This window comes from Mus musculus, chromosome 7 (genome assembly GCF_000001635.26).
Source record: "Mus musculus strain C57BL/6J chromosome 7, GRCm38.p6 C57BL/6J".
NCBI classification, from domain to species: Eukaryota; Metazoa; Chordata; class Mammalia; order Rodentia; family Muridae; genus Mus; species Mus musculus.
This window is the reverse complement of record NC_000073.6, coordinates 35,311,486-35,335,764: the sequence shown is the minus strand read 5'-3', so window position 1 is coordinate 35,335,764 and position 24,279 is coordinate 35,311,486. Positions and strand designations below refer to the sequence as shown.

The 24,279-nt window shown below is 46.9% G+C and overlaps 2 protein-coding genes across 4 annotated transcripts in view; one reads left to right on the top strand and one right to left on the bottom strand.

The window, feature by feature from the left end:
* Positions 1 to 1,585, bottom strand: part of Rhpn2 (rhophilin, Rho GTPase binding protein 2) — a 58,108-nt gene extending 56,523 nt beyond the window's left edge. Inside the window, exon 1 of one of the 2 annotated variants that reach the window (XR_391076.1) lies at positions 1,354 to 1,585. Coding sequence is in view for 1 of the 2 variants with exons in the window: in NM_027897.4 (NP_082173.3) it covers positions 1,354 to 1,422 (69 nt within the window). In the remaining variant the exon portion in view is untranslated. The remainder of the gene's footprint in view (positions 1 to 1,353) is intronic. The other variant, NM_027897.4, reaches the window with a different exon arrangement.
* Positions 1,586 to 17,016: 15,431 nt separating this feature from the next.
* Gpatch1 (G patch domain containing 1) overlaps positions 17,017 to 24,279 on the top strand; it is a 79,837-nt gene continuing 72,574 nt past the window's right edge. Inside the window, exon 1 of one of the 2 annotated variants that reach the window (XM_030242933.1) lies at positions 17,017 to 17,424. In XM_030242933.1, the coding sequence (XP_030098793.1) occupies positions 17,295 to 17,424 (130 nt within the window). In that variant the 5' untranslated portion in view covers positions 17,017 to 17,294. The remainder of the gene's footprint in view (positions 17,425 to 24,279) is intronic. The other variant, NM_026181.1, reaches the window with a different exon arrangement.

Here is a 24,279-nt window from a genome sequence, read left to right as displayed (position 1 = left end):
AAGAACTGATATCCCACAAAGAGACAGCAACTTGCTGGAGGCTGTAAAGCAATTTTGTGGGGGTGGCAGCCAGGCCCTAGGGCCTTAGGTTGGACATCTTGAGATTCCCAGGCCAAGCAACCTCCTGCAATTCTGGCCTGTGATCCTCTGGCCCAAATGCCACACATAATTAGAAGTTATAATCCTGTAATTCCATGATGACATCTTTCAACTTAAATATACTTTAAAACTTTTTTAAATGCCAAAAGGAACTTTAAAAATTGCCCACTGTCCCCACCTGTCTCCAGATTTCCCTCTTTTCTATTACTACTTCACGTGTGAGCAAAAGTTCTTTAAGATGCCAGAGTCCCGCGGGAGAAGGAAGCTGCCAAGCCCATTTACGAACAATTAAGAATTGATTGCTCTGTGGGAAGCAGTTTCACTTCCCTATTCATGACTGCTCGCTGCGCCTTCGATCGTATCAGTTAGAAAAATATCCACGACAATCTCTCAACCCACCAGGTGATCCTTGGCCAAAGTCCAAAAGCTATTTTTAGACTCTCTAGGGACCCAAGAGGAAGGTGAGGAGTCTGTCACAGTGATTCGCACCTCTAAAGTGCCTTTGAAAGCCAGCAGCTGTTGGGCAATCCCAGCACCGCTGTGGGCGCCTAATGGGGTCGCTTTTGAGGAACTGAGTTCCAGGGCGAAAGGCAGTCGCATTAATTGCCCAGGAGCGCCAAGACGTGCCAAGCGCGCAGAGTCCAGTCTCGCCCTCTCGGTCTCTCGGACAACCAAATACAGATAAATCCACTTTGGAAGAGTGAGACTCCGGTTCTCTGGCTCTCTTGGGCGAGGACAAACGAAGGGGCACGCCCGAGGTCCCCTTGCAGCATCCACTCTCCCTTACCAAGAAGTCGAAGGGGGCCAACGCTGAAAGCACTTGGGAGGCAAAAGAGCAAAACTCGCCCTCCAGATGCACCATGGCTAAGCGCTCGGGTGGAAACTGAGCTGCGGTATAAGTGCAGAGGGACCGACCGAGCTCGCCAGCGTGGCCAGGAGCTGGTCCTTTCCCCACCAGCGCGAGAAGCCTGGCAGGGCCATCCGGATCACCTCCCCAGGTTCCCACCTGCGTGTGGCTTGCCTGTGCACCTGCACGCCCCAGCCCGGCTGCCATCTGCTCGGGGCTCCAAGCCCCGCGCAATCAATCCCCTTTCGACCCCCCTTCTCCGCCCTTCGGCCCGCACCAACTCTGCGGGTCTCTCCCTTCTCCTTCCCCTCCCCCTCCAGTCCAAGCCGACCCCCGCCTCAAGCCCCTTCAGCACGCTCCGCAGTTTGCCAGGACAGAGAGAGAGGGTCTGTTGACTCGCCACTCACCTTTCGAAAGTAGTCGTCACCCTCTTTCTCCAGCGGCTGGGGAGCCGCGGGTAGCAGCGTATCGGTCATGCTGGCAGCGCGGGAGTCCAGGGTGAACTGAGGTGCAGTGGCTACTAAGGGCCCCAGGAGGCGCCGGGACCCGCCCCCGCTCCCGCCCCGACCAGCCAGCCGCCCTGCCGCCCCGCCCGAGCCCTAGAGCGCCAGATATCTGGAGCTCCGCCCCTCTTAGCAAGACCTGGACCTAGGCAGATCCCGAGCCTGGAACTCAGTTCTGCCACCTAGGCCCCGCCTTCAGCCTCCCAAGAGGCGAATCCCAAGCCCTACAGTTCCGCCCCCCGCATTTGCAGTCCTCCTGCATCCCAGAGTGAGCCCCACCCCTGATCTCTGGAGCCACGCCCCATCTCGCCTAGGCCCCGCCCCTCCACCATCCAGTCCTACCGGAGGCGGATACCTAACTCTGTAGCCTCGCCCCGCTCAACTAAGGCCCCGCCCACAACACGCACGGTCCTCCTCCAGCCCCGCCCGAGGCTGAAGCCAGAGCCCTGAAGCCCTGCCCTTGATTGTATAGACCGCGCCCCTGCCCCATGCAAGTGTTAAGTGCTGTCTGCCGCGAGTCTAGAATGGAGCTCTTGCTGAGCCTTCGATCTTAATCTGAGTGTTGTTCACAGCTCACTACCTTGTGAGCGTTAAGGTGGCGCAGCCAGCGGGATCGGGGTTTCAGCAAACGTAGCGAAACCCAAATTCGCCCTTTCTCTGGAGCCCTAGGAATAGTAAATGCAGAGAACTAAATACGTTTGCTTTCCCACTCAGGGACGCGGACATTCATGACCAGTTCATTCGCTGCTCGGAAGCTTTTAAAGGCTCTGGCCAGGAAGGACGGAAAGCTGTTTGCAGGAGAGGAGGCCTCCGAGCGCTTGGGTAGCAGAAGTCGTCGGGAGAGGGGGCCACCTACTGAGCAGGCTTTGTGCACAGGAATTCTGCAGGTGTCTTTAAGGATGCCAGAGTTCCCAAACTCGGTTTTCTCAGTTCTCAAGCCCAAGTGATTTTTTCTCTGGCTGGTCTCGTGTTATAGGTATCGATGTGGTTAGTACAGGAGTAGCAGGGGGTTCCTTAGGCTCGGGGTTCGCGGAACCTCCTACTGGAGAGTAGGTAAACTGGCGTCGGATATTGGTAGCACATCGGGCTACATCTGCAGGAGCCTAGAGCCCCCAGCCTGTAGACTCCTTCCTCACCGCCGCCACCACCACCAAAAAACACCTTTGTCTTCTGCCTTTGGAGGTCTGTGGGTCGCAGTGTAAACCTCAGATTCGGCTTTCAAAACTAACCAACCGTTTTCATGCTCTTTAAGAAGTGTTTTAGGGGCCAGGGGCGTTTAATTTCAGGACTCAGGAGGCAGAGACAAGCGGGTCTCAGAGCCAAGGCTACACAGAGAATCCTTGTCTCGAAAAACAAAAACAAACAACAAAAATGGTGTTAGTATGGCTGCAGAGGTGGCTCAGAGGATAAAAGTGCTTGCCGCTCAGCCTGACAACCTGAGTTCCATTCCCTGGAACCCATAGGGTAGAAGGTGCAAAAAAGAACTTCCACAGGTTCTCTGACCTCACACGTGCGCCATGGCACATGCATTCCCCCTCCAACCCCCCAGCAAACACACAAAATAAATAAATGTAAAAACATCGAAAGTAAATAAATATATATTTAGACGGTTCGAGAGGTTTAAAATAAGTTCTTGAAAATAAACAAAAGCAACAGCTTAACATACGTTAAAAAGTTAAAAAATAAATAAATATATAAATAAATTCACCAGGTCATGAGAAAAGGGCTACTTCAGTCTAAGAAAGGTCCTGCCAACGGACGGGACGTGATGGTTCACACACTGTGATCTCCATGCCTTTCCAGAGGCTGAAAGAGCACTACTGTTGAGTTTGAGGCTAGCCTGGTGTCTTAGTTTGCTTTACACTGCTCTGATAAAGATCCTGACCAAAAGGAACTTGGAGAAAGAACGGGTTTTGTGTGTGTGTGTGTGTGTGTGTGTGTGTGTGTGTGTGTGTGTGGGTGTGGTATGTGTGTGTGTGTTTTCAAGACAGGGTTTCTCTGTGTAGTCCTGGCTGTCCTGGAACTCACTTTGTAGACCAGGCTGGCCTCGAACTCAGAAATCTGCCTGCCTCTGCCTCCCAAGTGCTGGGATTAAAAGGGTACACCACCACACCTGGCCTTTATTTGGTTTCTACCTTACTTCCATATACCTTACATCACTGAGGGAAACCAGTTCAGGAACTCACGGCAGGAATCCAGAGTCAGGAAATGAAGCAAAGACCTTGAAGAACACTGCTTACTCTCTTGCTCCCTCCCCATGGCTTGCACAGCCTGATTTGCTTTTGTTTTTAATGAGTTTCTTTTACTTTCTGTATATGGTTGTTTTGCCTGTGTGTATGTCTATCTGCGCACCATATGTATGGGCCCATGGAGCTCAAAGAAGAGCATCAGACCCCCTGGAATGGGAGTTACAGACAGTTGTGAGGCTCTATGTGGGTTCTCTTGAAGAGCAGCCAATGCTCTCAATCACTGAGCCATCTCTCCACCCCCCACTGCCTGCTTTCTTATACAACTCTGAACAACCTGTGGAGGGTTAGGACCACCCACAGTGGGCCGGGCCCTCCCACATCAATCATTAATTGAGGAAATGCTCCAGAGACTTGCCTACTGACCTGTCTTCTGGAGGCATTTTCTCAATCAGACTCCCTCCTCTAACTAGTGTCAAACTGACAAAAGGCATTAACCCACCACACTGGGGCTCAGTGGAAAGACCCGGTGTCCATATTCCAAGAAAGACGGAAGGATGGAAGAAAAGAAGGAAAGGGAAGAAAAGAAACCTACAGAGTCCTAATCAGCGGGACTCTGGGGCAGGTGTTTTTGGAAAGAGCTGATGAAAAAAACTTTTCTTTCTTCCTAAGTCAACCAAGTCAATCACAAATCAATTTGACACAGGCTTTCTTTAATTCACTGGAAATGTGCTGGCCTGGGGCTGAGGGTTAAACACAGCCACTCTGGTTCAGGCTCCAAGAGAAGTGGGTCAGTATATTACTGTGTTAATACTCCTGAACTTATCAGTCATACAACCTCCACTCTAACCAGAACTTGAACGGACATCGTGCTTCCATTTTGGCACCCTTGTACCTACCTATAAAAGACCTCATAGGATCTTCACTTTTTTTTTTTTTTTTTTTTTTGGTTTTTCGAGACAGGGTTTTTCTGTGTAGCCCTAGTTGTCCTGGAACTCACTCTGTAGACCAGGCTGGCCTCGAACTCGGAACTCTTGAGGGAGGAAGACAAAGCTCTGAAGACAGGAGTGGCCAAGGGCACACTTCCCATTAGTGTCTCACCTCAGGCTTGCTGCCTCCTTTCTTCCCCGTCCCTTTCAGTGCAGTCCCAGCTCCTAATACCCTGAAGTTTAAGTTGCCATTCTTGTTTTAAAATGCTGACATACTGTGTAGCCCCAGCTCCTCCTGTCTCCTGTTCCCGAGGGCTAAGATGCCAGGTGTTCCTCACCAAGCCTAGTTCAAATTGCCTTGACAGTTTGTTACACATACAAACCAACCTAACTAATGTGGACTTAATCACCTTTTAAAAGACTGTTATTTACGTTTATGCCTGCGTATATGTGTGTTGGGCTCCCCAGAACTGGTGTTACAGGTGATTGTGAGACACCCTTCTTAGGTGCTGGGAACCAATTCTCCGTAGAAGCATCAGGCACTGATCCATCTCTCTAGGCCCTTTGTAGTTTCCTCTTTCTTTGTTCTTTTAGATTTATTTATTATAGTGTTCTGCCCACATATAGGCCTGCAGGCCAGAATAGGGTACCAGGTCACATTGTAGGTGGTTATGAGCCACCAAGTGGCTGCTGGGAATTAAACTCATAACATCTGGACGAGCAGCTATATCTCCAGCCCCCATTTATAGATTTTTTAAAAAAGATATTTAGACAAATTTTTTGAGACAGATTCTCATTCTATAGTTCATGCTGTCCTGAAACTCATTGTGTAAAGCCTCGAAGCTGTCTGTCTCAGCCTCCCAGTTGCCAGAATTATAGTCATGAGCCACTGTGACTAAGTCAATTTCTATTTTTAAAGGCAAATATGTCATCGCCACGAGAGAAAACCCAATTGTACTTTGCCCTATAGAGAGAGACTTGTAAAAAGTAAATACAATAAAAACCAAGGTCTATTATTTAATCTACTCTGACATCATTGCCTCTTCCAGCTGTCTTGTTTGTTAAAGAAGAGAGTCTAGGGATGTAGCTCAGTGGCAGGGCACTTACATATATGAGGTTTTGTGTTCAACACCTAGCATAGTACAGACAAAAAAGAGAAAGAAAGGGAAGCTTGTCACTACAGACAGACCAACCCATCTAAAACTAGCTCCTTCTTGTGTGTCTTCAGAGGGCCAGTCAGCATCCATCCCCGGGATACATGAGCTATCTGAACTTTCATCCTTAGGTACCTTCAGACAGCCTCATGACTCACTTTGCACGGTGTCCTTCTACACTAAGTCTGATCTCACTGGGACCAGGATGTGAGACCTGTTACTGCTAACCCAATAGGAAAGCAACATCAGCCTCACTTGTCTCAACTTTAGGAAACAAACAATCAAACAAACAAAACCTGGCATTGAACTGTGTATGGTGGGACATGTAATCTGCTTACTCAAGGGAACTGAAGCAAGAGTATCAAGAGTTCAAATCCCTGCCTGGCAGGTAGAGGTGGCAAGATGATAAATTCAAGGTAAGAGTGGAGAGATGGCTGAGTTTACGGGGGCCTGTTTTATATCTGTAAAAAAACAAAAACAAAAACAAAAAAACCAAAAAACAAACAAAAAAAGCTGAGAATGTTGGAGCACATTGTAAATCCAGCACAGGGCAGGGAGGCAGAGACAGGAGAATCCCCGGGGTTCACTGGCTAATCAATGATCCCCAGGATGTAGTGAGAGACACTGTCTCTTTTTTTTTTTTTTTTTTCCTTGGTTTTTCAAGACAGGGTTTCTCTGTGTAGCCCTGGCTGTCCTGGAACTCACTTTGTAGACCAGGCTGGCCTCGAACTCAGAAATCCACCTGCCTCTGCCTCCCAAGTGCTGGGATTAAAGGTGTGTGCTACCACCGCCTGGCGAGAGACCCTGTCTTAAAAACCAAAGAGAGGGGACTAGAAAAATGTATTCATTTGGCAGAGGACTTACTAGTATACAGACAGTCCTGTGTTCCACCCCAAGCTTCATATAAAACAATAGTTTTATATGAAACATTTTAAAATATTTATTTATTTATTTATTTATTTATTATATGTAAGTACACTGTAGCTGTCTTCAGACACTCCAGAAGAGAGCATCAGATTTTGTTATGGGTGGTTGTGAGCCACCATGTGGTTGCTGGGATTTGAACTCAGGATCTTTGGAAGAGCAGTCAGCGCTCTTAACCGCTGAGCCATCTCGCCAGCCCAAGAAACATTTTTTAAAAGATTTATTTATGTAATGTATATAAGTATACTGTCACTGGCTTCAGACACACCAGAAGGGGGAATCAGATCCCATTACAGACGGTTGTGAACCACCATGTGGTTGCTGGGAGTTGAACTCGGGACGCCTGGAAGAACGGTCAGTGCTCTTAACTGCTGAGCCATTTTTCCGGTTCATATACCTGAAATCTTTTTTTTTTTTTTCCAAAGATTTATTTATTTATTATATGTAAGTACACTGTAGCTGTCTTCAGACACTCCAGAAGAGGGCGTCAGATCTTGTTACAGATGGTTGTGAGCCACCATGTGGTTGCTGGGATTTGAACTCCTGACCTTCGGAAGAACAGTCGGGTGCTCTTACCCACTGAGCCATCTCACCAGCCCATACCTGAAATCTTAACACTTGGGAATTAGCAGGATGAGAAGTTCAGTGTCATCCTTGGGTATCCAGTGAGTTCAAGGCCAGTCCAGGCTTCCTGAGACTCTGTAACAAAAACAGAACAAGAATTTACAAGTGCCCGGCAGTGGTGGCGCATGCCTTTAATCCCAGCTCTTTGGAGGCGGAGGCAGGCGGATTTCTGAGTTCGAGGCCAGCCTGGTCTACAAAGTGAGTTCCAGGACAGCCAGGGCTACACAGAGAAACCCTGTCTTGAAAAACCAAAAAAAAAAAAAAAAAAAAAAAAAAAAACAAGGTAGACAGTCTTTATACTTTATAAAGACCAACACTCAAGCTTAGCCTCTGGTCTGCATACCACACACACTATATATACATATGCTTGCGCTTGCGCGTGCACGCACGCACACATATACATACACAATCATGTGTCCATACATACATATACACTCACAAGAAAAAAGTAAAAGAATATTCCTGGTTGAACTGAGATAGAAGCTATCTAGTTCTCTTAACAATGAATGACCTGCCTGTCCAAGGTAGAATAGTTGGGCGAGGTTCACATAATGGAAAGTGGCAAAGAATAGAGCTTTTATGTACAGAATCACAAGGGATCCCACACTGGCTGAGCAAAGGAAGCCAGACATAGAATACTATACGTGGGCCATCAGGTACTTCAATAGGTAAAGGGGGTTGCCACAAAACCTGGGAACCGGAGGTCAATTTCTGGAACCCACATGGAAGTACAAGGGAAGAACTTATCCCACAGAGTTATTGGCACGAATGATGTGGCATGTGTGGCATGCCCTGCTCCGGCAAACAAATAAAACAGCATTTAAAAACGAAAGACCGATCTACCTATGATACAGCAATTCTACGCCTGAGTACAGAAGCAAGGGGAATGGCGTGGATATCAGAAATATCTGCCTCCTGTGTCCGTTGCTGCACAGTTCATGTTGGGCAGGAAGCCGTTGATATTTCCATCATAGATTCCCTTCACGGGTAAAGAGAATGTGATACAGATTTGCAGGATGTTAACCTGACACAGAAGAGCATGAAATCCCTCCAGCCATGTTGGCACAGGCCTTTGATCCTAGCTCTCTGGATGAAAAGGCAACCAGATCTCTGTGCGTCTGGGGCCAGCTTGTTTTACATAGTGAGTTCCAGGTCAGCCAGGAACGCAGTGAGATGTACTAGTACTTTTCTGCTGCTGTGATAAAACTCCATGCTACCAAGGCAACTGACAGATTAAAAACAAAAGTTACTGCGGCTCATGGTTCCAGAGTGCTAGGAGTCCATGAAGATAGAACAGAGCTGAGAGGTCACACTGTCTAGTTTTTATTTTGTTTTATATGTATAAATGTTTTGCCTGCATACATACTTGTGTACCACAGACATGTGTAATTCAGCCCCAAGAGGTACATCTGTTTTGGGTTGTTTTGTTGAGATAAGAGTTTCTCCATGTAGTTCTGGCTGTCCTGAAGTTGGCCCGGAACTCAGGGGTCCTCCTGCCTCTGCCTCTCAAGTGTTGGGATTACAGGGGTGCAACGCCACACCCAGATAAGAGGAAGCAGGGAGGCAGGTGGATTTCTGAGTTCGAGGTCAGCCTGGTCTACAAAGTGAGTTCCAGGACAGCCAGGGCTATACAAAGAAACCCTGTCTCGAAAAACCATTAAAAAAAAAAAAAAAAAAAAAAGGAAGCAGGAAGCAGAAAAAGCAAACTGGGAATTGCGCATGGCTTTCAATAAAAAAAGTAAGATATTTCTGGGTGATATATTTGCTCTAGCGAGGCCACACCTTCTAAGCCTCCCTCAAACAGCATCAGCACCAAGTAAGTGGTCAAACATCTGAGCCCAAGGAGAACATTCTCATACAAACCACACAGAAGACCTTAGAAAGGAAAGGAGAAGAAAAGAAAAGACAGGAAGGAATAAAAAGGTTGAAATCCTTAAATCTTGTTGCACCACTTAGAAGGTAGAGGCAGGTTGATCAGGAGTTCAAGGTGGGGCTGGTGAGATGGCTCAGTGGGTTAGAGCACCCGACTGCTCTTCCGAAGGTCCAGAGTTCAAATCCCAGCAACCACATGGTGGCTCACAACCATCCGTAACAAGATCTGACTCCCTCTTCTGGAGTGTCTGAAGACAGCTACAGTGTACTTACATATAATAAATAAATAAATCTTAAAAAAAAAAAAAAAAAAAAAAAAAAAAGGAGTTCAAGGTGATCCTCACCAATGTCACGAGTTCAAGGACAGCCTGGGCTATATGAGGAATCTTGACATTTTCAACAGTATGGATGGAACCAGGGAACATTTTGTTAGGTAAACTAAGCCAAGCATAGACAAGTAACACAAGCTCTACTGACACGTGAAAGCCTAACAATTGGTCTCATCAAAATAAAAGTGGCAGAGGCTGGGGAAGGAAGAGATGAGACCAGGTGATGGGGAAAGGTTGGTACTAAGGTATACTTAGCTAGAAGCAAGACAAGACATTCTGGGGTGTTGTATAACAGGGCCCCAGACCTTAACACAACTGACTCGATGGTGGAAGGGCCATTCACACTGTAAAACTAAGCATGTAGACAGCACCACCAGCCAAAAGAAAAACAAGGGCCTAATCTATCCAGGTCTATACTTCTGGGAAAGCACATAAATGTACAAGCCTTGCTTTTTGGCTTTCGTAGTGTCGCTTCTGACTAACTGTTCTTGTTAACTGAAGTATGTCAACCTAGAACATGGTTTTTGAGCTTAAGAAACTCACCCTGAGAAAAACTCAGGGCTACACTGGGATCCCAAGCATTCGTTCAGTGTAGTTAGGGTCAGCTAATAAAGACTTTCTGTTGTCTTAAGCCCATGTTCAATCAGCCTTCTCTGGTGGATACCCTACAACAGTTGCACAGTAGGGTCCTAAAGACAACAATAATATACTGAGCCGGGCATGGTGGCGCACGCCTTTAATCCCAGCACTCAGGAGGCAGAGGCAGGCGGATTTCTGAGTTTGAGGCCAGCCTGGTCTACAAAGTGAGTTCCAGGACAGCCAGGTGAATCTTAGCACCTGTATGTTGCTTATAACTGTCCTTAACAACTCCAGTTCCAATGTCTTCTTCTGGCTTCACAGATACAAGACACACACATAGTGCACATACATACATACATACATACAGGTAACTAAAATAAAAAAACAAAAAATTAAAACATTAAAAAATAAATTTAAAAAACCCAGTTGGTGGTGGCATATACCTTTAATCCAGCACTGGGAGTGAGGAGTGGAGAGGCAAGCAGATCTCTGTGAGTTCGAGGCCAGCCTGGTCCACAGAGTGAATTTCAGGTCAGCCAGGCTACACAGAGAAACCCTACTTCTAAAAACAAAATAAAACAAAACAGAACGTTCAAAGTCAGCAATGGCTACCTAGAAAGTTGCAGGCTAGCCTGATCTACATAAGACCCTGTCTCAAAACAAAACAACCACAAATCATAAACGTTTGAGAAGACAGATGCATATAAACTGGTTTATAAATGATACAATGTAGGGGCTGGAGTGATGGCTCAGCAGTTAAGAGTACTGACTGACCTTCAAAAGGTCCCAAGTTCAAATCCCAGCAACCACATGGTAGCTCACAACCATCTGTGATGAGATCTGACTCCCTTTTCTGGGGTGTCTGAAGACAGTTGCAGTGGACTTACATATAATAAATAAATAAATCTTAAAAGAAAATATACAATGTAACAATGGATTGAACTCTTGAATTCATATAACTTACTAGATATGTTTGTAAATAAACTAAAGACACAGAAAACACAATGCACTCATGTATAATTACAGAATGGAGGTGAGGTTGGAGCTAGAAAGAGGGCTCATAAGTTAAGAGTGCTTATTGTTCTTCCAGAGGGCACACATTTGGTGTCTCACAAACACAAGGGCATACAGATACACACATAAAAATGAATGAATAAGTAAATAAATACATCCTTTAAAAATTACATGGTACCATATTAACTTGCATATTTTTTATGTTCTTATGTATCAGTTTTAAAAAGAAATACTCATTCATTTGATTGTGTATGTGTTTAACATTTATTTACCCTTGTTTTATGTGTGTCAGTATTTGCCTGCATATTTATGAGTGTACCACTGGGTACCTGGTGCCTAGGGAAGCCAAACGAAGCTATTGAATCCTCTGAAACTACAGACTGTTGTAAGTCACCTTGTGGCTGCTGCGAACTGAACTAGGGTTCTCAGAAACAGCAGTAAATACTCTTAAAAACTGAGCTATCTCTCCATCCCCAATAATGCATATATTTTAAGACAGGGAATTAGTTAGCCTAGTCTGACCTTAAATTTGTGATATAACCGCAAGTAGCCTAGAATTCCTGATCTTTCTGCCTCCACTCTCACCCTCCCCAGTGCTGGGATTACAGATGTGAGTCACCATGGCTGGCTGAGTTTCGTCTTTAATGAGGTTTTGCTATAAAGACTAGGTTGGCTTGAAATTTGTACCCTCCTGCCTCTGGCATTACAAACACATGCCCCCACACTGATCACACACACACACACACACACACACACACACACACACACACACACACACAGAGAGAGAGAGAGAGAGAGAGAGAGAGAGAGAGAGAGAGAATATGAACAACAGGCTACTGTTGCAAGCTCTGAGTACTTATCTATCATAGGAGAGACTGACAATAAAAATAACAACTAAATACTAAATAGATCTGCGCTGAAGAGAAGAGATGCTTCCGTGGTTAAGAGCACTTGCTGCTCCTGCAGAGGACCTGGGTTCTGTTCCCAGAACTCACACAGCAGCTCCTTGTGACTTCAGGCTCCAGGGGATCGGACCCTGTCTGTTTGTCTCCATGGGCACAGGGCACACATGTGGTACACATATGCAGGCAAACACTCACATATAGATAAAACAAAAATAATATGTCCTTTAAAAAAATCAAAAATAATGACATAATGAAATTATATAGTATGTTAGATGGTGGTAAATGCTGTCAAGGTGGAGGAAGGGACTGGAGATACAGATTTATTTCGGGAAAGATAGAAACCTGGAGCTGTGCACTCTAGGCAAGTGTTGGAAGGCTAGTGTATGCCCCTTTTTGCACCCCAAGTCAAGAATATTGTCTGTTCAATAGGGTTAAAGAAGGCTTCTCAGACAAAGTAACCGTACAGCACAGACATGAAGGGGGCGGGGCAGGGAGTCGTGATCTGGGGAGAGCCCCTCAGGCAGAGAAAACCACAAGTGTGCTCAAGGAATTGTCTCCATCGAGGAAAAGGAGCTGGCCTGCCTGCCTATGCGCCAGAGCAGGAAGTGGAGGAGCCTTTTAGCAGCGGCGCAGGGTGTCTTCTGTCTTCTAAGCGTCCCTTTAAAAACCTGGGCTTAGTGCTAGGTGCTTCTTCTCTGGGTTCAGGCAACCTTTAGGCCAGGCTCCAAAACAGAACAGGATGATTGTCCGGCCTGTGGCTACCCACTGTTTAGTCTCAAACCCTGGGACAAATGGCTGAGGTGCCTATTTAACATATCAAAGCCGATTTGGTTGCCAGGTTCTCCCAGCATCCCTCAGTCCCTATCTTTCACATCTACAAGGAAATGGCTGGCACACCCCATGCTCCTCCCGCCATCTTCAGCCCAGGAGCCAGGCTGCCTGCCCACCCAGACACTTGCTTATATAATCCATCCATCTGAGTAGCCCTCCCTCTTTTACCTTTGCCCTTTTTCTTGGCTGCTGCACCTGGTGTCGTGTCCCCCCCCCCCCCCCCCCCCCCCCCCCCCGCTCAGGGTCATATCCACTTAGGACTCTCCCAGATGTCCCTCCCTGCTGTTGTGTTTTATAAAAAGAGAAAGAGACAGAAGGAAGAGTTCGGTGGATGTGTAGTCAGGTGTGGGGGAAGGGGTGCCTCGGTGGGCCCATGCTGAGGCATCCCTTCCCCCTGAGGAACCAGCCACATGACTTATAGTATAAAATAGAGTTTACTCAGGGCATGGGGAGGGGAGTTGAGAGGGCAATAGAGACAGAGAAAGACGGGGTGGGGGGGTGGAGGGGGGAGAAGTAAGTAGAGGCCAGCCATGAGCACTAGAGGGACGGGGGAGGGGAATGGGGAGAGACAGGGATGAGAGGACAAAGGGAGAGCAAGAAGGCAAAAGAGACAAGCAGGGAAAGCAGCCCCTTTTTTAGTGAGTTAGGCACACCTGGCTGTTGCTAGGTAACTGTTGGGCGGAACTTAGACAAAATGCTAACACCTGCCTCTGGCTATGTTCTCCCTTTATCTAGAATAAACTTTCTCCTCCATCACTTCTAGGAGCAGTGATGTTCTTCTTCCTCCTCCTCCTCCTCTTCTTCCTCCTCCATCTCTCCTTCATTCACATAGAACTAGATGGTAAGACCCAACTACAGACTGGTGTGGTGGTGTACACATTTAATTGCTGGCAGATTTTTGTGAATTTCAGGCCAGCCTGGTTTGCATAGCATAGTGAGTTATAGGCTAGTAGCGGTACATAGTGAGACCCTGTCAACAACACACCTAGTTATATGAAACTAAACACACACACACACACACACACACACACACACACAATCACTATTGAACAAAAAATAGTCAGGTGGTAGTGGTGGTGCATGCCTTTTATCCCAGCACTCTGGAAGCACAGGCTGGTGGATCTCTGTGAGTTTGAGGCCAGCCTGGAATACAGGGTGAGTTCCAGGACAGCCAAAGATATGCAGAGAAACTCTGTCTCAAAAATCCCTCCCTCACAAAAGAAGAAGGAGGTGGGAGAAGAAGAGGAGAGGGAAGAGGAGGAGGAAGAGTAGGGGAGGAGGAAGAAGAAGAGGAGGAGGAGAAAGAGGAGGAGGAGGAGAAGGAGGAGGAGGAGGAGGAGGAGGAGGAGGAAGAAGAAGAAGAATGAGAAGAAGAAGAGGAGGAGGAGGAGGAGGAAGAAGAAGAAGAAGAAGAAGAAGAAGAAGAAGAAGAAGAAGAAGAAGAAGAAGAAGAAAACAAATCAAGTCCTTGCTGAAGATAAAACACATTGAGGATAAATACCCCATGAGACACAGGGATTATACTGGATGTGAACTGGAAGCCTCCTTCTGAATAGAGTTTATAATACTGGAAGGTGCTATGTAGGCCTCTGAAGGAGAAAAGCTATCAGTGATCTTACCCACGCATGACCCCATGTGCTATAATAGTGACCTTCCAGGCAAGATATGCCCACTAGTGCCATAGTGACATGACAGCTTTGGGGATAACCTACCATTCACTTTCTAATTGGGATAAAACACATCTGGGAGGAAACACATCTGTTATTGTAAATCAGTTCAAAGGCCTTCATTGGTAATTTACTGCTAATGATTTTTAAATGGTCATGTAGTCAAACTGCCTTCTGAATATTTATGCTTATATGCAGGCCAACCTTGTTCTTCTCTTTGGTCAAAGAGGCTTCTTTGCTTTCGAGTTTTTTGTTTGTTTGTTTTTGAAGCAGTGTCTTACTTACTATGTAGTCTTGCTGACCTGGAACTCACTATGAAGACCAGGCTGGCCTTGAATTTACAGAGATCTACCTGCTACTGCCTCTCAACTACTGGGGCTAAAGGTGTGTGTCACAGCATCCGGGTCCAGAGGAATCCCGTTCTGTAGTGGGCTGTGGTTAAATCATTCATATCTGGTCAGGGCGATGAAAAGGACTGTTGAGTGCTCAGCCTTACACTGATGTTCAGATTGCTTTCCTCTCAAGCTCAGCTGACACTCTGGAAGAGAGAGCAGAAAGATGGAAAGACTGAGTTCGAGGCCAGCCTGGTCTACAGAGTGAGTTCCAGGACAGCCAGGGCTACACAGAGAAACCCTGTCTCAAAAAAAAAACCAAAAAAAACAAAAAAACAAAAAAAAAAAAAACAAAAAAAAAAAAACAAAAAAAACCCCACAAAACAAAACAAAACAAAACACAAAAAAACAAAACAAAACAAAATAAGAAAGATGGAAAGAGCCAGAGAAATGGTGAGGAGTGTCTTGAAATACTGTCTACTGGCTAGGACAGGGTCATTGCAATCACAAACACAGGAACACATGGCAGCTGTGGCGACTGTACAACACACACACACACTCACACACACCCATGCATGCACGAGAAAGTAGGAGAGGAATTAATTCAGAAGGACATCAGCAGGAGTGGAAAGGGTGTCATGAAATATAATGCGGTACCTGGCAGGCCCATGCCAAGGTGTCCTCCTGAAAAAAATCACAGACATAGTATACGGAAAGTTTATTGTGGGGGAAGGGAAGGGGGGGGCGGGGGGGGGGAGCAGGGACCTGGAGAAGGGGCAGAGGCAGATGGAGCCACAAGGACAGAGAAAGCTGGGATAGAGGACAGAGAGGCCATGTGGGAACATTGGTGAGGAAAGGGAGAGAGAGAAAAGGAGGAAAAAACGGGGGTAGGAATGGGGGTAGGGAGAGAGAGAGATTGAGATTGAGAGAGAGAGGAGGGGTGTGGGTAGGGAGTAGTCCTTGACAGCAAGCTATTGCTAGGTCACTGTTGGGAGGGACATAGAGTTGTCTGTAAGCCAACAAGGGCGGTAAGAAAGGCTTCATTGGGAGTGGCTATGATCAGCGGGCATTGCTGCTTTGTTGCATTGTTATGAGCTTCTCAAAAATTAAAGGAAGGGGCTGGAGCGATGGCTCAGTGATTAAGAGCACTGACTGCTCTTCCTGAGTTCAATTCCCAGTGGTTCACAACCATCTGTTTGTTTGTTTATTTGCTTTCGAGACACTTTCTCTATGTAACAGAGGCCTGGCAGCCCTGGACTCACTTAGACAACTAGGCTGACATTAAACTCATAGAAATCCCCCTGCCTCTGCCTCCTCTGCCTCCTCTGCCTCCTCTGTCTCTGCCTCTGCCTCCTCTGCCTCCTCTGCCTCTGCCTCTGCCTCTGCCTCTGCCTCTGCCTCTGCCTCTGCCTCTGCCTCTGCCTCTGCCTCTGCCTCTGCCTCTGCCTCTGCCTCTGCCTCTTGAGTGCTGAGATTAAAAGTGTGAGTCACCAAGCCAGGCTGAATCACACCCCCCCCCGCCCCCCCACGTCTTGGCCAAGCTTGTGAAGTGAGATAACAGCGCCCATTGGCAGATGTCTGTACCTTAGATTTTCTGAAGGACCTCTCATTCTTAGCCCACTTGGTCTGCTTCTCTCTCTCTTTTCTAATTATTTGATTATTTATTATAGTGTCTCATTGTGTAGTTTAGGCTGATGTCCAGCTCTCTATCCATGCTTGATATCTTGTTTCTTGTCTTTCACCAATTTCCTTAGCGTGCAGGGTTCTGATATTCTCAGGGTCGGCAAATCCTTCCAAAAGTCTAGGAGGGGGCCTCACTTTTGCAAATATAAAGATGACAAGTATATTGTGTGTGAGTGTGTGTGTGGCCCGATTCATACGATGTGCACTAAAGACACATCTGCCTGTTGGTTCCTTCCCATTTCCGGTGTAGAGGGCCAGACAGTGGCCACTGGGCAAGCACTTTTCCGGAAGCTGGTTGGGACCGGTGGAAGATCGGGTTGGCACTTATTGCTGGCTGAGGCAATTAAGCAGGGGCGAAGGAGCCAGTCGCAGGACTGGCTGTACGGAATTACAGAGACTCTGCCCTGCGTCCGAATATTTGGTTTCCAGCATCTTATCGCTGTGTCCTTCCAGTACTCAGGCGCATGGCAGAGCCAGGATGGGGTGTACAGAGACCAATATTGTTTTTGTTGTTTGTTTGTTTTCGTTTTCTTCTTCTTCTTTTTTTTTTTTTCTCGAGACGAGACAGGGTTTTTTTGTGTAGCTTTCATTGTCCTGAAACTTTCTTTGTAGACCAAGCTGGCCTCGAACTCAGAGATTCTCCTGCCTCTGCCTCCTGACTGTTAGGATTAAAGGCGTGCGCTATCACTTCCCGGCACAGATACAAATCTTATCTGCAGTCGGACTTGCATAGGACTATGATTTGCGAGGAGGAGGTGACATTTCCCCCTCAAACAAGTCTTTATAGAATGCTCCAGTTCACAGAAGCGAAACTGAATGTTTTTGGCCTATAGAGGCTCCCGTAGCGAGGGGGCGGAGCCCGGAAGGAGCAGGATGGCGGCGCTGGACAGTGACAGCGACGAGGATCTGATCAGCTATGGAACGGGCCTGGAGCCTCTGGACGAAGGTGCGGGTCCGATGGCCGGCGGTGTCTGAAGGGCGCAGGCTGAGAGTCCAGCACGTGGGCGACAGCGACATCTCGTCCTGGGTCTGGGCTCGCTCGCTGTGGGCACAGGGAACACGCTGGAGAGGCTTGTGCACTGCACTTGGGCGCCGCGTTCTCGGGGGGCAGAGAAGGACGCGGAGGGCTGGGAGATGCAGGAATGACTAGGCAACATGGGTATGATGGAGGGCGGTCAGTCAGTCTCTTGTCCCGAGGCAACGTTTGCACCCGTCCTTGAAAGTAAAAGAAACCAGACCTGGAAAATCTGGGGAGAAACACTTGAGATAGGAAATCCCTTAAAGTGGCAGACAGCTTAGCAGTCTAGGGATAGTCAGGATTCGTGTGGGTGGCCCTTGCCATGGTAAGGAATCTGGAGTGTGTGTGTCCCTGAGGAGGGAACCTCGTGCATTCTAGGCTAGTGTGTTACAACTGAGCTACATATCCAACCCCAAGAATTGGAATCTTTCCTTTTTCTGACAGGGTCTCATGTAACCCATGCTGACATCAAACCCCACTTTATAGCCCAGACTGGACTTGAACTCTTGATCCTCCTATTCTTGTGTAACATGTGCTTGGTTTGCAGCTGTGTGCCGTCACACCCAGCCAGGAGTTTGGCTCTTATACTACGGGTATTGGTTCAGTTTACACAAAGAGAAATGCATTTCTTCCCTTTTACTTTTTTTTTGGGGGGGGGGGAACAGGGCCTTGCTAGCTCCACTTGGCTGGACTCACAGTATTTTAGCAGCCTCTGCCTCTCAGGTGCTGGTGTTAAAGGTGTGTAGTGCCATGCCTGGCAGGATGCATGTTTTAACATTATGTTTGCTTTAATTTTGAGAGTAGTTTCCTTGGGGGGTGGGCAGGAATGAAGCAGGGAGACTGTGGTTGTGTGGACTGGAGAGTTAGCAGCAACAGCTGTTGAGTAGGTTTTGCATGGAGCAGACTTGACCGGTGTTGACTGGAGTTGCTCGTGAAATACAGAAATACAGGGGTGAAGGTAAGATGAAGCAAGGCTCTGTGGCGTTTCCGGTCTGTTTCACTTAATGACTAGGTTTATCTACTGGGTGTCCATACCGCTGATGGGAGTGCTAACATTGTGGGGAAGATAGAGGAGTCACAGTGGTGGACCAGAAGTTACCTGTAGACTTTTGTTGGTGAGGCTTCCCCCCACTGCCGCCTCCTGCTTCCCATCCTGACCTGTTGGCTATACCTCTGAGACATTTTCACTGAGACTCTTACTGCCTTTTTTTTTTTTTTGTTTTGTTTTGTTCCATTTTTTATTAGGTATTTAGCTCTTACTGCCTTTTTAAAATTTATTTTATTTTTATTTTTTGGCAGGAGTGGGTATAAGATAGGGTCTTTCTATATAGTCCAAGCTGGCCTTCTATTTATCAAATATGTAGACCAGGCTAGCTTTAAACTCAGGACTATGCTCCTTTCTTAGCCTTCCCAGTCCTGGGATTACAGCTTTGCACATCACATATCACATATGTCTTAGACAGCTCCTCTGTGACAGAGTCACATGCAGCACAAGCTAGCCTCAAACTTTTGTGTGGTGAAGACGGACTTTGAACTTCTGGTCCTCCTGTTTCTGCCTCCCAAGTGCTGGGACCCCAGGCCTGTGTGTGCTACCTGCCCCGTGTGTGTGGTGTTGAGGGTGAAACTCAGGCAGCTGTGCTTGTTAGGCAAGCATTCCACAACTGAGCTATATCCCCAGCCCAAGCAGTTCTAATCATTAGAAATGTTTGCCAGGGGGGGGCTGGTGAGATGGCTCAGCGGGTAAGGGCACTGACTGCTCTTCCAAAGGTCCTGAGTTCAAATCCTAGCAACCACATGGTGGTTCACAACCACCCATAATGAGATCTGACCCCTTCTCTGGTGCATCTGACTACAGCTACAGTGTACTTATGTATAATAATAAATAAATCTTAAAAAAAAAAAGAAAGAAATGTTTGCCAGATCCTAACCCTAACCTCTGACGACCAAAGGGAAAGATAGGTGAGTCTCTGTGCAAGTTCTTGTATGTTTGAAGGTTGCCCTTGTGTTTCCTCAAAGATATCTGTGTTCATGCATTTTTATGTGATAATTTTTCTCTATCCCAGCTAGCTCCCAAATAAATGAGACAGAGGTTTATTTGACCAAGCTTTACAGCATAATAGTTGAGGAGTAATTAATCTACTCTATTCTTCTAAACTAATCTGGCTATGTCCCAGCCAAAACCCATTCGATCCTTGCACTTTAGTATTGGTCTGGCTTTCTCATCTCTAGGTGTGTCCCCATGGTGTCTCCTTGACCTACTTCTCACAGAGAATCTCCTCCTCCTCCTCCTCCTCCTCCTCCTCCTCCTCTTCTTCTTCTTCTTCTTCTTCTTCTCTCTCTCTCTCTCTCTCTCTCTCTCTCTCTCTCTGTCTCTCTCTCTCTCTCTGCCAAGCCCTTGGCTGGGATCTGAAGACTAACCCTACTCTCTGAGCTGCTCAGCCATTGGTAGAGCAGCTTTTATTGACAAATCAGAGAATAAATGGGAGCAATGTTTCTACAACATCAAGACCGGAGATACTTAGGATAAGCATTAAAATGCCATGTCCAGATTACAAACAGATACGGAGACAGAGAAATCAGTGTAGGAATAATAAAGGATAATCTTTGCACAGCATATTATAACATTCTACGTCCATATCCACTCTACACCCATTACCCCGGGTGTAAAGTCCCCTCAACCCTAGTTGCAGAGTTCTTCTCCAAGTAGACTGTGGGGTGGAACATGACCATCATAACTATGTCTCTAATTCTAGCCTATTTGTTCAATACAACTGAGATCAATTGGTTTTATCGACAAGCACAACACCCTGTGAATGTAAAGAATCAGATGGTAAAGATCTTGGACTGGAGGAGTTTCAGGTTTATTAGGGAACAAAAGCACAAGGTTTGCGAGTACTGAAATGTGTGATGTTACTGGATAGCATCCTTCACAAGCTACGGAAGAGGCCGTAGGGAGCGACAGGGTGCTGTGAACACTGGTTAGACAGTAGCTATGAAGGAGGTCAAGGGTCTTGCATTCATGTTGGACATCCGTTCAGATCGTTTCTGTATTTCTGGTGGTATAGTTGTTTCCTTGAGAAGAGCTATGTCGTTAAGGTATCAGCTGTTTGACCTGGATTTTTCAAATTCGTTCTAGTTTTAAATTATATTATTATTACTTGAGAGGGTATGCATGTGCCCAGTTTGTGCACAGGGATCAGCAACATCTTTCAGGAGTCAGTTCTCTCCTACTTAAACTCAGATTGCCAGCCTGGAAACAAATGCTTTAATCCACTTAGACGTCTTGCCAGACCCTCCAGTTCTTCTGGTTTTTAACAAAAGTTAGAAATGAAATAAACTGGTTGAACTATGCTTTGGGGTGAAAGGAAAAGGCATTGATTTGTAGGATTTTCTCTTTTTTAGATCTAGAGAGATTTATTTTATTATTTGTGCATGTACATGTTCTTGTTTGGGAAGAGCCTCCAAAAGAGGACATTAGGTTTCTTGGAGCTTTATTTACAGGCAGTTGCGAGCTGCCTGGTGTGGGTACTAGGATCTGAGCTTAGGTCCTTTGGAAGAGCAGCAAGTGCTCTTAACTGGTGAGCCATCTCTCCAGCCTTCCTGGAAATACTCTGTAACTTCAATGTTAGAAGCTTTAGAACTTTCTCCCTTTCTTCCCTCCTGGCCTCCCTCCTCTCTCCCTCCTGGTCTCCCAACCCCCTCCCTCCTGGTCTCCCTACCCTCTCCCTCCTCCCTCCCTCCTGGTCTCCCTTTCCCCTCCCTCCTGGTCTCCCTCCTCCCTCCCTTCTGGTCTCCCTACCCCCTCCCTCCTGGTCTCCCTTTCCCCTCCCTCCTGGTCTCCCTTTCCCCTCCCTCCTGGTCTCCCTTCCCCCTCCCTTCTGGTCTCCCTTCCCCCTCCCTGCTGGTCTCCCTTCCCCTCCCTCCTGGTCTCCCTCCTGATCTCCCTACCCCCTCCCTCCCTTCTGCCTTCCTGGTGCTGATCCTACTCTCTAACACTGAGCTGTATTATAGCCCCTGATCCACCACTCTCCAAACACTTTGAAGTCTCTGGCTGCATTTTACAGCACAACTAGACCAATAATCACTCTTACTCCTGCTTTGAAGTTGTGCTGTCAGGTCAGGTAAACACTAGTGGAGGACTGGCTCCTTTGACTTAATTAAACCTTAATTAAAGTTGCTGGTCCTGACAGCAGGATTATTGGTTAGGTATTAGCTGGGGAGTTTAGTGACAGTGATCGGGAAGGAAGAAGTCCACAGTACTTTCCTACTCTTCCTTAGACACCATCACTCCATTATAGAATCCTCAATTGCTGCCCTCCTTCCTGTACAGATTCGTTTTAGGGCTGGTTTTTCTTCTTCTTCTTCTTCTTCTTCTTCTTCTTCTTCTTCTTCTTCCTTCTTCCTTCTTCCTTCTTCCTTCTTCCTTCCTCCTCCTCCTCCTCCTCCTTCTTCTTCATGCTATGACTACCACCCTTAAACCTACCTAGACATCCCTCCACACAGAGGATGTCACAGACCCTGTATCACCGTCCCCAAAGGCCTTGTAGTGTCAACCTTTGCTTATGGCTCCATCTCACACTTCTTCCTGCTCCTCTAGTGTAATTGGATTGTCTCAGTATACCTGACATTATGGGGTTCTTTTTGGATTAAGTCCGGGCTTTGTGCATGCTAAGCATGCATTATTCTGTGTTAAGATTCTCCTCTCCCCAAGTCCAGCACTGCCCTGTTAGACCTCCTGTTTGATGGCAGAAGCTAATACTTCTGCTGGAATTGTGTCTTTACTTGCAGCTAACAAAACTCTGCTCATTCTGGGTTCCTTTATGTGGTCTGACACATGCATACCGGTCTCCCCTGCTGGGCTCTGTGCTTAGATTTTTCTACCAGCATCTAGAACCCAGCCTCTTCCAGAGGCAAGGCTTTTGTGTACTTCTAGCTGGGGAATATGTAAGGAACAGTGTAGGTGGTAGCTCTGGCTTGGAGATAGAATTGAGATCTGGCTCAGCTCTGTGCTTATTAACTCTGGACCTCAGGCAGCTACTTAATAAATACCCTTATCCAGGTATGATAAATGAGCAACTTATCAGCCCCTGATAAGGGAAGAATTAGTTGTTGTCAGTGGCCATGATTACAGTAGGTACCTGCTTAAGTACCACTTCCTCTCTAGAGTTTTCCGGCAACCTGGTTCGAGATGGCACCATCTCCTCAGGAGCTCTGTGGGGCCTGGCTCGCCACACCAGTGGATCTCATGACCTGCCGCCACCAGTCTCACTTAGTTGTCTGCAGATATTATCTTCCCTTCTAGGTCAAGAAGGCTGCAAGAATGGCACCCTCCCTCACCTTAGCCCAGGGCCTCACCTAGCCCAGCTACAGGGGATGGGCAAGGCAGGGGAAGGGATCAAGCCTGCATAGATGCTGCTAAACATCCCACCGGCACCTAGGACATCTCCCCACAACAAAGAATTACACAGAACACACTGTCAGCGGTGCTAATATTGCAAAAATCTGACCAAGACAGGAATCATTCCAGACGCATACAAAGTAATAGATAGTATGTACTAAGTTTTTGAGAGATGGGAAAAATTGGAGTCGGGGCTATAACTCACTTGACAGAGTGCTTTCTTGGCATGCTTGAAACCATAAGTTATCCCCAGAACCACATTGGCCATGTCTGTCATCTCAATACTCAAGAGGTGAAGCTGTAAGGCTCAGATGTTCAGGGTCATCCTTGGCTTCGGAGTAAGTTTGAGGCTTCAGGTTCATCCTGGGCACGCTGGACCCTGGTTTTGTTTTTATTGTTGATTTGCTTGCTGCTAATGGGAGTTTCATTCCTGGGATTTTAAAAGCTCCTCTGCTTAACATGGTGGCGCACACCTTTAATCCCAGCACTTGGGAAGCAGAGGCAGGCAGATCTCTGAGTTCTAGGCCAGCCTGGTCTACAGGGTAAGCTCGAGGTCAGCCAGGGCTACACAGAGAAAGCCTGTCTCAAAAACCAAAACAATAAAAAAAGAAAGCTGTCCTGACCTCCCCACATGTTCCATGGCTTGGATGTGCTCACAAGCACATACATACGTATGTATGTATGTATGTATGTATGTATACACATACAGGCCTTGAACTCATAGACTTCTCCTGCCTCTGCCTCCTATGTGCTGGAATTAAAAGTGTGTGCCATCCTGCCCATCCCCGGTATAATGTTTTAAAAGTACTTTCGTCTGTGTGTACTTGACTGGAGCCCGGCGGTCAGTGTTGACTGTCTTCCTCTGCTGCTCTCCATTTCCCTCACCCCATCTCTGCCTTCCCCCAGTGCTGGGGCTGGCCGTGTCCACACTGGCTTTCCCGAAGGCACTATAACCTGCACAGCAAATACTACCCACTGAGCCACCTCTCCAACCCTAATTTGTTTTTTGTAGTGAAATTTAGTAGGAAAAGCAGAACATTTTTATCTTGGATGTATACATGTTTGTGTATGTGTATTATATGTGTATTATAAGTATGTGTGTGTGTGAGTGTAAGCACTAGTGTTCATGGCATGAGTGTGGTGGACATGATGACCTCCGGTGAGACAGGGATTCTTAGATTGGGGCTCCTGAGCACACCGGGCTCTCTGACTTGTGGACTTCCAGGGGTTCTCCTGTGTCTCCCTCCCATCATGCAGTAGGAATGCTGCGATTGCACACATGAGCAACTGCTTCAGGCTTTATGCAGGTGTATTAATTACTCCTCTGTTGCTGTGATAAAATATTATGACTGAAAACAACGTATAGAAAAAAGAGTACTCTGGAC